The 12,547-nt window shown below is 38.0% G+C and overlaps 1 protein-coding gene across 1 annotated transcript in view; it reads right to left on the reverse strand.

Moving 5' to 3' along the window:
* Nucleotides 1–9,181: 9,181 nt before the first annotated feature.
* LOC103440723 (uncharacterized) overlaps nucleotides 9,182–12,547 on the reverse strand; it is a 53,176-nt gene continuing 49,810 nt past the window's right edge. The window contains exon 5 of the mRNA XM_029097340.2: nucleotides 9,182–9,336. Within this exon, the coding sequence (XP_028953173.1) occupies nucleotides 9,245–9,336 (92 nt within the window). The 3' untranslated portion in view covers nucleotides 9,182–9,244. The remainder of the gene's footprint in view (nucleotides 9,337–12,547) is intronic.

Genomic DNA, 12,547 nt, shown 5'->3' on the forward strand with positions numbered 1-12,547 from the left:
AATTTTACTTTTAATTTCTGATTTTATAAAAAAAATATTATTCATTTTTTATATAATTAATAATATTTTTGGAGTCAAATTTCGATGCAGAGGAGGAGAATAATCAAACCCTTTAAAAGTAGAAACGCTGCAAAAACCTAAAGAAGCTCGACCCCAAGCCCACCGTCCTCGTCTCAGAGAAGCTTGGAGAACCCAAAATCAAACTCCTTAAGCAGTTTGCTAATGTCGACTGCTCCTACAATCTCAGCCCCGAGAAGCTCTGCACCAAGATCTAGCTCTGCGATAAGGTCGCCAGTAGGTGTTCGAGTCCAAGGTCACCTGCAAGGTGTTCGTGTCACCGGCGGAAGGTTGAAGGTTGTGGGAAGAGCTGGCATCGGCATCAACAACATGGATGGCTCGGTTGACATTAAATGGCCTGGCTATTGGGTCTGTCGATTCTAGGTCGGTCTGTTGCCTAGCTTGGGCTGGGTGTCAGCCTATTAGGCTGTGGTGGAGTGCTAGGTGTCGGGTAATCCACTCCCAGTGGACTTACTCTAACAAAACTGAAAAAAAATAAAACTTTAAATTATAATTACATTAAGCAATGAAAATAACTAAAGGGAAATGGATTCTGTTATGTTGGAAGGATTTGGGGGAATCTGATTTTGCGAGGACGAATGAGGTAGTGGGGATTTGGAAGGGAGGTTTTGGGGGAAATTAAGTTTTAGGGAAAAAGAAGAAATACAATAAGAGTTGGGTTGATGTAAGGATAGGAAAGAGAGCTGGGGTGTGGGAGAACTGTGGTAGTGGTGGTTGAAACTTGAAAGTTGAAAGGGTTATGGTTTAATTCTTTTGTGGTGAAGCGGTGAGGAATGGAAAGAGGTGGAGGAAGTTGGGAGTCCCACGTGTCACATAATTCATCTCTAATTGACAGCAAGACAAATGGATAAAGGACAAAATTAGAATAACAACAAAATAATCGGGAGTAAAACCAGAAATCCATTGTAGCTAAGCAACATTGATTTCCCCACCAGTTAGTGTGTGCGTGTATATATATGGGAGACGATCAAGGGACAAATATTTTTACAAATACTTCTACACTATTTTTAAGCCTTTTGATTACATGACATCTAATAGTTCTTATTTATTCATTCAATGACATGGATGCTTATGTGGATTTTAACTAATATTAAAGATAAAAAACACTAAAAAAAAACATAAAATCTGGAAAATTAAAACTAAAATTAAAAAAGGTAGAATCCCTAGTTGTACGCAATCCTCTGCCTCCCCCTATGCAGAAATCGCAACTAACCCCATTGCTCAACCTCCAAGCAGAGATCCAGTTCGGTTAGCAGAGACCCATGTGCTCCATAGTTATCAAATGTTCCATTCACAATCAACAACTTGAGAATCTTATGCCGTAAACAAATATGCAATGATTTAATGATTTGGTACAAACAAAGAACTAATGGGATTGAAATTTTTCGACAGGTACCACGAAAAAAACTAGTTGTTACAAGTTCGTTCTATATGCATTCACCATGAAAGATATTTTTTTTTCCTTTTGAAAATTTGAAGTTTAGTGCAAAGGTTCTTAATTGAACGTAAACTATGCAGGTGCAGTCCTTGGTTCATTTTCACTTGTGCTGATACTTATCGGTCTCGATCGTGTACATACTTATTGACCGAATAGAAAATGAGCGGCAAACCATGATCGAAGAATTTTTGGAAAACTACAGAACTCTCAGGCCTACAAGGTACTCATATGCTGATATCAAACGGATTACAAATAAATCTAGAGAAAAGTTGGGACAAGGAACATTTGGAACAGTGTTCAAATGAAAGCTCTCGAGTGAGATCTTTGTTGTTGTAAGATGCTCAACAATTCCCAAGGAAATGGAGAAGAGTTTATCAATGAAGTGTCAACATTAGGTTGAATCCACCATATTAACGTGGTTCACTTGGTTGGCTATTGTGATGGATTTAGACGAGCCTTAGTTTATGAATTTGCACCAAATGGTTCATTGCAAAAACTCATATTGTCAGCAGACAGCAAGAACCATTGTCTTGGTTAGGAGAAACTGCAACATATTACTCTCAGAATAGCCAAAGGAATTGAGTAAGTTCACCATGGATGTGACCAACGAATCCTTCATTTCAATATCAAACCTCACAATGTACTATTAGATGACAACTTCAACCCAAAAATCTCATATTCGGTCTTGCCAAGTTGTGCTCCAAGGAACACAGTGCCGTTTCCAAGACATGAAGTTGCAAAACCACATTAGCAAAGGGGGAGACGGAGGTTTCCAGTGCCACACCCAGGCCAACCCTATGATGGGCCCAAGTCCTCCGTGCCTTTTTTTAAGGCCCAACACTAGTAGCTTTACTGCTGGTTTTTTGTTTCCAACCTGGCCCATGGCTTGCAGCCCACCCCCAAGCTTTTTGCTCAAGGCACCCAACCCAAATTTTTTTGGGCTATGGTATTTCTTTACCCAACGCTATTATTTAGCATTTTAAATAATTTTAACCTGAATTTTATTATTATTTTTGTTTCTACGATCAACCTCGTTTGGTCTCAATCTATTGAAGTAATTAAAAGTGACTTGCAGTCCATTAATCTGATAATGAATCCAAAATTATTGACCTGATGATCACTTTTGGACATTAGCGATTCAATAATTTATTTTTATACTTTGAACTGTTGACATACTTTCGTAGTAACGTAACTTTCACACTTGAGTTCCCGAAGAACCTCAAATCCACTACACTTAAATCAGCATATTGCATTTTGTGTTCTTGCAAGAACCTCTCTTTTATAAACTAAATGTTCATAAACTAAATTGCACATGTAGTTTCAAATTTAGTGCATTTGAAACCCGAAGTTTTCTTAAAACAATACACCCTGAAAACCCGACATTTTTCATGAAAACCATGTCTTAGAACTCGAATGTTCTAACTTTGATGCTTATGGATGATTCATTCCCATAGTACCAATCACAATCTTGTTCCCTCCATTCAGTGGATTGTTGAACCATAACAAGTTCAAGTTTTCTGATTTGGATGTTTCTAATATAAACCATTTTATGTGGGGTACAAGACGTGAATCTCCACTTGACCATCAAGAAGCTGAGAAACCATTGAAGCCAACAATGGTAGCACCGAATAAGCTTTTGCCATGATCTTTATTCGAAGACTTATGCCCGAAGCATTGCAAACGGAAATACCTCCCGAACAAGGATTCCATGGCTCTTTGGCTCGCTCATTCAGACCATCTAATCATGAAAGACATTACCTAAAGTACATCATGATTACGTCAATGAACGAGTATGATTCTGAAGTTTATAAATCTGATCGAATTTTGACTAGATAATACTTTTCTCGTCCTTCCTTGCTTCTAGCTCTTTCTTGAAGCAACAAGTGTAGAAAATGGAAGTTTACCAAATTCTCGGATCTAATTACTACCATAAATGTGAGAGAATGGTATAGACCCGACTAGAGTATACCATATGGCTCAACTCAGCTCGATCAAAGCCTGCCGAATGGTGATGCCCTACTTTAGTAGGGATGCATCGAATGGCATACTCTACTTCGGCAAAGGCCTTCCGAACAGACCCTTCCAACTTCGGTTGAAGCCTACCACATCCAATTATGGGTCTATCTTTCTCACAATCTAATTTCGAGTTTATTTTTACAACATATGGTAGAATCAGGGCCAGCCAAGGTGTGGCATCATACCCGAAGCATGATTTTTAGCACTTAAGACCTAAAACTTCAAGAATAAAGGATAATATTCCCAAACCTTAACCCTGCAGAATCTAATTTTGTCTTGATGGAATTAATCATTGGTTATGCACCTGTTTGGGCCCCTACCAATGTTGTTGAGGAGTACCATTCTAGTAGTCAATATGTGAGACTAATTTTGCTCTACCACACATCGTTGGAAGAGAAGAATTTTGACATGGATGGCCTTGTTGGCCGAATCCCCTTAGTAAACCATTTACTTTGTGAACATTTTTTATGTTCTTGGATTCACATTTGGTGTTTGTTTTACTTATGGATAATCTTATTGATATTTTCCTCAAATATGAGTTAATTGAATCATGTATCTTAATACATGTGACCCAATTCAATTAAACACGTGATTAGGTAGGAATGTGGGAAAGTTAGTTGTCTGGATGAATGCAATACTACACACACTAACTTTACACCTAAATCACATCTTTGACAACGACTTCAAATCTATCCAACCTGATTAAGAGCATTGGCACGCTCCTTGTTGTATGAATGGTACTGAATTACCATTTAAGGGACCTTCAATTCTCCATGTCGTTGAGTTTCTTAGGGTATTCGAGAAAATAATGATCATCAATGAAACCACTGAAGAAAATAAAGTGAAATATCTTTGCACCACCTCAAAAAATGAGCCTGAAGCTTTGATTTAGGGCCAATGGGTTGTCTCCCAACTTGAAACACACCATATGTGGCCGGCCTGGAGCCAGGTGATTCAAGTAGTTTACTTGTTTTGGCACGACCTTTTGGGACACTTAGGTCAAACAATGATGCTACGACGCATCTCCTTACCCGAAGTAAAGATCTTGTGCCTACAAGCACACTTTGCCAAAACCCGCTCGTTTTGGGAAATTTGATTTCTAAATCATCCTTAACAAAGATACGAAATGACTCTCTTTTCACAGTGGATTCAAGGCAATATATGTGGACTAATCCAACCAAAATGTGGACCATATAAATACTTATGGTTTTGATTAATGAATCGACAAACTGGTCACATGTTTGTCCACACACATTGCTGCTAAACATCCTGGTCGATTAAGGGTTCACCACCCTACTTATCCCTTAAAGTCCGGGAGATTGGATAATGCCTGAGAGTTTATATCGACGATTTTCGATAAAGTATTGCATGTATTTTGGGTTTATAATTGATCATCGAATTCCCATGCCCAAATAGCCTCACCTAGTGATCATAAAGCGCAATTTAAATGATCGCCCAGATTTTGGTGAACGTACCAAGTTTTCAGTTTCTGCCTAGGGTTATGCAATCTTGTACATAGTTATGTTGGTCCACTTTGAGGCTCATTGCTACCCAACCTATTTGGCGTTACAGTTGGTTACTGGATACGAACCTGACATTTCGTATTTACTTATTTTGGGTGTGCACTCCATGTGCCAAGTTGCGCTACCGTAATGTACCAACATGGGTCCTCAATGAAAGATGTGAATCTTTGTTGATTATGATTCTCCTTCACACAAGCTCTCTTAGAGCCCTTGCGTGCGATCTATTTATCGCAAAGTTAAGGGTACACTAGCTCTCTTAGAGCCCTTGCATGTGATCTCTTTATCGCAAAGTTAAGGGTTGTCACTTCAATGAAACAGTCTTCTCGCCATTAGAGGGAGATAAGAATGACGCGAATTTACGTGGACGTTGCCCCCTATGTCTCATCTTGATCCCCATACCACATAAGTGTGATAAGCAAGTGCGATGAATTCTAGCTTTCAAAATGTTGCTCCAAACGCATTCCTCTAATCTAGCTGAAATGATGAGATCATATACCAGTCGCAAACATGCCTGCAAGGATAGACATATTTAATGGACGTCGAGTCAACATCCTTGGAGAGTGTGCCACCCCTGTTGGAAGGTTTAGACACCTCTGTTGGATGGTCTGGTACATCGACGGATAGCCAATCAATCTGTCCTGGCCTGAAACACGGCAAATCACTCAGTTTGGAGGATTCATTTCCCTTGAAAAGGAAGACACGACAGAACAATGAATCCATACTTGATCCTATCTCAAATCATTTTCATCTCGTGAGATTAATCCGAATTACTCCCGAGATTTGAAGTTCTTGGTCTAGTATACTAGTTGGGATGAGAAAATTGAATTGAAATGAGATTACCATCGATGATGTTTTCACTTATATGGTAGCTACCGACATAAATGAAAAACGACGATATTGAACCATGTTCCGTTGATTAAATGACAACATAGAACTGATTAGACAATCGAAATTACAATCCAGGTCAAATTCCTCACCAAAGTCTGTTTGGACCTATCATTTCTACACTGCCCAAGGTAACCTTGTTGTGTTACAAGTGGGAAAGGAAATGTATTGAGATGAATGAAGTAGTGCGATATGATGCACGCCTTATGGCGCAAGGTTTTTCTCAAACGTCATGTGATTAACTGCAGCATTATGAAATGTGGTTAGTGTTTCTCCATGAGGATATGGATATGGAGATTTACATGTAAGTTCCTGAAGAATTACATAGACTGGTTCAAATAAGTTCCAAATCATGGAACACCCTCTTAACTCTTTTGAGGCGTTCACTTATAGATTGAATAAATCCGATGGATGTGGTATACCCGTCTAAGTGATTATTTGATCAATCAAGGATGAATTATACCCTTGCATGTTAAACTATGAAGTCTTATTCCAAATTGCTAAATTTACTGTTTATGTTGTTAACACGAATCTCACTAAGACTCTAGAAGAGCTTAAGAAAACCGCATTGCACCTAAATATGGAATTTAAGATGAAGGATCTTAGGACAACTCGTTTATGCCTTAACCTGAAGTTCAAGCATTGTTCTGACGGTATTTGGTCTAGCAGTCGAACTACGCCCTAAAGGTGTTACCTTTGAGTATACCTATGATCGTCCATAAGTTATATGCAAATGAGACCCTTGAAGAGGTTATGGAATATGAAATTCCATATCTAAGTTCAACTTTACGCTTCGTTGTACTTAGCTCATTGTATTAGACATGACATCTCCTTCACTGCTGATTTGTTGGCAAAGATGCAACATTGCGCCTACACGCAACCACTGAATTGGTATTAAAGACATACCCTTAAGGTACTACGATGGAAAATCCCAATGCATCTCGAGGGATCTAACCCCCTGATCCTTGGAATGATGCCTGCCTTGTTTGTTATGCTAACGCTGGTTACTTATCAAACCCGCACAAGGCAAAATCCTCAAATGGTTATGTCTTTACTGTTAAAGATATTGCAATATCTTGGAGGTCCACGATATGACCTTAGTTGATATTCGAATCTGTCCAAGACTCACGTCACTTCACTACGCCACAAGTAGACATGGTTAGAAGTTCTTGTTGGGCATATTCGAAGTACTTGCTGTGTTTTTCATCCATCGTTGAGTCCCAAAAACGATCCATGAAGACGATGTCGCATGTATCAACCCGACCAAGCCATGATACATCAACAAAGTCAACACCAATACATATTGCATCCACATCTACATCAACAAAACATCAAAAGACTAAAGTCATGCAAACTGAACCCAGACAACCTTGCGACTTCTACACGACATCACTACCAAAGTTAACCTTCCAGAAGCTTGTCCGAGGAATTGGTATGCCTAACTATCATATGCAATGCTTGTAGTTCTCATTTGGAAATTCTGTCAAACTTAAGGGGAGTATCCGGAAGTATACTCATGTGATCTTAATGTACATTTTTTTCCTAAGATTATGAGCATTTTTCCCACTAGATTTTTGCTACCTAACTAGGTTTTAACGAGGCACCCATCCTGGGCTGATCATACCCTTATGAGCTCTTCTACTTGCGTCAAGAAGACGTATAGTTTTGACTTAATGCAAATTCTCACTTTTCTCTTTAGCCTTTGGGTTTTCTCCCACCTTGGGTTTTACCATAGCAAGATTTTGTGAGTTTTACCTTTTTATGCATTCTTCCGTTAATCTAAGACTCGCATTCACTCATTGTGCCGACGACTTTATCAACCAATCTACTTCATTGCTGAAGACCTGATGCACCATTTTTTTTTAGTATTGACACACTCAAGGGGAAGTATTGCAGTCATATTAGATTAGGAATGTGATTTTGTAAATCCTAACATATCTAGAGATATCTTTTATATTCCCTTTAGTAGTTAAATTCCTATTAGAGTTGTAATCCTAAGTAATTAACCTTCCCTACTACTATAAATAAATGCACAATGGGGTGGAATAACACACACCTCACAATTACACATCTCTATCTTCTCTCTATGTGTCGCATCCCTCTCTCTCTATGGCCTCCATAACTGTTCAGTAAATTATGCCTACAACAAATATTGCCCTTTGTTTCCTTCACATTCAAAAATAAAAAAAAACTCAGCCACTTAATATTACGGTCTAGCGGTATTCCTCTTCATTTGTAAGTAAGAGATATTAGGTTCGACTCTTGTCAAAGATGAATTTGAACTACATTATTATTAGCCTATTATGAGGCTTAGCCCACCCCTTCCCTTTAGTGTAGATAATATTAGTTGTTCCAAAAATAAAAATAAAAATTCAGAAAATCAAAACAGTATGGCAAAACCTACATGACAAACACATCAGAAAAAAAAAAGGTACAAAAAAAGAGTAATGCTATATTTTGCCCCAACAGGATCCTCTCCGGATCCTTTTGGAGAGGATCTTGGGGATCCATAAATCGTGTCCATTCATCGTATATCGTGGGTCAGTTTTTATCGGGTACTATTTGTGTTTAATTTTAAATAAAAATATTTATAATGATTTCTGACCGCATGATGTACGATGAACGGACACGATTCACAGATCTCCAGGATCCTCACAAAGAAGATCCAGATTCATATTTACCATCTATTTGTACCATCTCTCTAATAAAGGTAAGACCCACCAACACATGTGGGCCACATCTCTATTAGATAGAGATGTTACAAATGATACATGAAACCAAAATTTTGTACCATCTTTCTTGATTTTCCATATCTCTGTTGTCTAGGGATTTTAGCCGTTATCTTCCGAATTTTATGCACATTGCTATTGTAATGACATATTTTCAATTTACAAGATATGGTGTGTCAATGTCACATGAATGTTTTGAAAAAGAAAAAATATGACACATGCAAGCATTCGTTCCGAGTCAACAATAAGGGGAAGAGATCCATTCTATTGATTCTCCATCCTATGTAATGAGAACTCCCCTTGCTTTCCTTAAAAGTGTAACTAGCAAAAAATAGTTTGACTACTGTGAACTACGTCAAAACTTTATTTCCAATTGCAGATAACCTCAGAAAATTCTCCTTTGCTTATGTTTGTTCTTGGTTCTCACACGTGTGCGTCTATTTGTGTGCATGAATTTGCAGTCTTGTGAATTGATCATCTGGTTCAATAGGAAATTCATCATTGGTGGAGATGAAGAAGATTCATCATCTGGTTCAACAAGAAATTCGTCCCATCTACACTCCTTGTGAATCTGTTCATGGGTTGGGGGTTCTTGTAGCCACTAATTTCATCCTTGTAGCGTTTTTATCTTGACGAGCCTTTGCTTCATATGGCTCCTTTTCCTCCGCTGCAAAATGGAAAACATGACATTAATTAAGTTATAATTCGCAGAAATTCGTCATGTTGTGGAAGCACACAAGATGTAATTTAGTAGAATCACACATACCAGACATCTTTTTCCATTTCTCTCCAAGTACTCTCCCCACATCAGTAAACGCAATTCCATGGTTCTCTCTCTTTACATTCTGCGGTCAACACAAATTAGGTCAATAATTTTCTTCGAAACATCAATACTAACTTGAACCAAAAGTTAGAACCAATAGATAGAAATTAAAAAACCCACATCTCTCTCCATATTTGAGAAGAACATGAAACCAAACATTGCTCTTCTCGGTACATTTGGATCCTTTTTCTTCTTCTGTTTTTTCTTCTTTGAACCATCTTCACCATGAAACATCATAAAAAAAAAGAGAAGAATAATTCATGAGATACTTGTTAGGAATTGCCTCGTCAACGTCAGTGTTCTATTTTGTTTAGGATTGTATTAGAAAAGCAAAGGTGCGCAAATTCTTGCCCTAAAAGGATTGGGAAAGAATTAAGTTTTCTTGTACAATTAGATTAGGAATCCTAGAGACACAATTGGAATAGGAAAGAAAGTGTACTTTCCTATCCAATATAGAATAGGAAACCTAATCAGAAAATAGGCATGTAAACTGCACCCTATACTTATAAATAGAGTGCGACAAGGGTTGAAAAGCTAGAGAGAAAAATAGAGACAACCAAGAGGAAAGAGAGTTTAGTTCTAGGGTTTGCAAAAGTACTGTGTGCTATATTATTAATCAAAGAAGCCGTCATTTCTCTACAGAGATAGAGAAATCACAATTGACTATAGACAAAAGTTATGTCAAGTCAATATAAATCTTAGGTGTTTCTAGTTATCCTATATTTGCTAAATTTATTCTATCGTCTGATACATTAAAGAGAAAAGCAATACTTTGAGGGATGTAGGAAGACTGTTCTTCTTTTCTTTGGGAGAGGAAAACTGTTCCTGTCTGATGAACGTGAAAAGAAATCACATGGAGTTGCATTTAAGCAAACTACCACAGTTGTTGAGAATACATGATTTACCTTGCCCTTTCCTATTCTACAGGAAATCACTATATCGAGATGTCCAGCACGCAACAAGCTACAATTCTGGCAGTGCTCAAACAAGTAATCTCATCATCGAAAGAGACTCAAATTGGTGGAATGGCTTAGTTTGGGAAGACGAAGCTGCTCGAAATGTTTTTCTTCCTTGTTTCAGACCCTTTAAACGAGGACTGAGGAGGGATGGTTGGGGACCAGTTTGGATACGTCTTTTATTCTCACTTTCTTCCATTTAGTTAGTTTTTCTTTTCATGCACTTCGTCTTGTAGTTTCATTCTGTAGCCTGCTGTAAGTTCAAAGGACATAGCCAGCCTTGAACTTTGGGGTCGGCTGTGACCTTGTGGGAGGGGGTAGGTTGGGTTGGGGTGGATAGATGCACCACGTGTTATGATACGAGTTGAGAAAAGTTTTTTCCAAGTGTCCTTCACTTGAAAATAGAATTAAGGATATGTTGACTCAAAGCAGAACTGTAGAAGTATAAGAGCTGAAACAGATGCTAGACTAATTTCTATAGTTTTTTTCTTTTACCACGATGCAAAAAATTCAAACATATGAGGAACTTTCAATTCGCAAAATGACTACAAAAAAGAGAGAGCAGTATCACAACACCTCACTTCATTACGCCACAAGTGAGACATGGTTAGGAGTTCTTATTGAGCATGTTTGAAGTACTTGCAGTGTTTTCATCCATCGTTGAGTCCCAACGACGATTCATGAAAAGTATGCCGCATGTTTCCACCCGACCAAGACATGGTACATCAACAAAGTCAACGCCAAGACATATTGCGTCTACTTATACATCATCAAAGCATCAGGATATTGAAGTCATGCAAGCCAATCCCAGACAACCTTGCCGACCTTTATACGACGTCAATGTCGAAGTCAACCTTCCAGAAGCTTGTCCGAGGAATTGGTATGTCTAACTATCATATGCAATGCCTGTAGTTCTCATTTGGAAGTTATGTCAAACTCAGGGGGAGTATCTAGAAGTATACTCACTTAATCTTAATGTACTCTTTTTCCCTACGATTATGAGCATTTTTCCCACTGGGTTTTTTCTACCTAACTAGATTTTAACGAGGCACCTATCCTGGGCTGATCATACCCTTGTGAGCTCTTCTACTTGCGCCCAAAAGACGTATAGTTTTGACTTAATGCAACTTCTCACTTTTCTCCTTAGTCTATGGGTTTTCTCCCACATTGGGTTTTACCATAGCGAGGTTTTGTGAGTTTTACTTTTTATGCATTCTTCTGTTGATTTGAGACTCGCATTCGCTCATTGTGCCGACGACTTCATCAAATGTACTTACTTCATCGCTGAAGACCTGATGCGCCATTCACTTGAGTATTTACACACTCAAGGGGGAATGTTGTAGTCCTATTAGATTAGGAATGTGATTGTGTAAATCCTAGTGTATCTAGGGATATCTTTTATATTCCCTTTAGTAGTCTAATTCCTATTAAAGTTGTAATCCTAAAAGGGTAAGGATTTTACCTATCCTACTATTATAAATAAAGGCACAATAGAGTGGAATATAACACACCCACAATTACACATCTATCTCTTCTCCCTCTATGATGCACCCTCTCTCTCTTTCTGACCTCCATAATTATTCAGTAAATTATGCCTACGACAATTTTCATTTTACTCATTTTACTATCTTCAAGTTTTGCAGAAATCACACTGTTCTATAGTGACTTTTTTTGTCTCACTTTCATAACTGAAGTTTGATTTTTCTTTCACTTTCATCACTGAAGTTTGATTTTTCTTTCACTTTCATACTTCCGTTAGTTTTTTTGTCAAGTGTTCTGATAATTGATGATGTGGTATAGCTTTACCTACCATTTATTCCACCGTGGCTAATCAAGTTCCCTCTCTGCCAGAATTTTCTCAAGTCACTCATGTGCCCTTTCTTCTCTTCTTAATGAAGCAGATCACCTACATACAAAGAAAGAAAACTAAAATCGAATTTTTTATATATGTTGGTGATCTACTTCATTGGTGGGAACTAAAATATCCTCTCGACTTCCTTTCATTACATATTTTTAGGGGTAAATTACATAGTAGCCTCTTAGGTTTGAGGTTTATTACAACCTCATACAACATCTTTAAAATATTTCACTTTCATACC

Source organism: Malus domestica, chromosome 17 (genome assembly GCF_042453785.1).
Source record: "Malus domestica chromosome 17, GDT2T_hap1".
NCBI classification, from domain to species: Eukaryota; Viridiplantae; Streptophyta; class Magnoliopsida; order Rosales; family Rosaceae; genus Malus; species Malus domestica.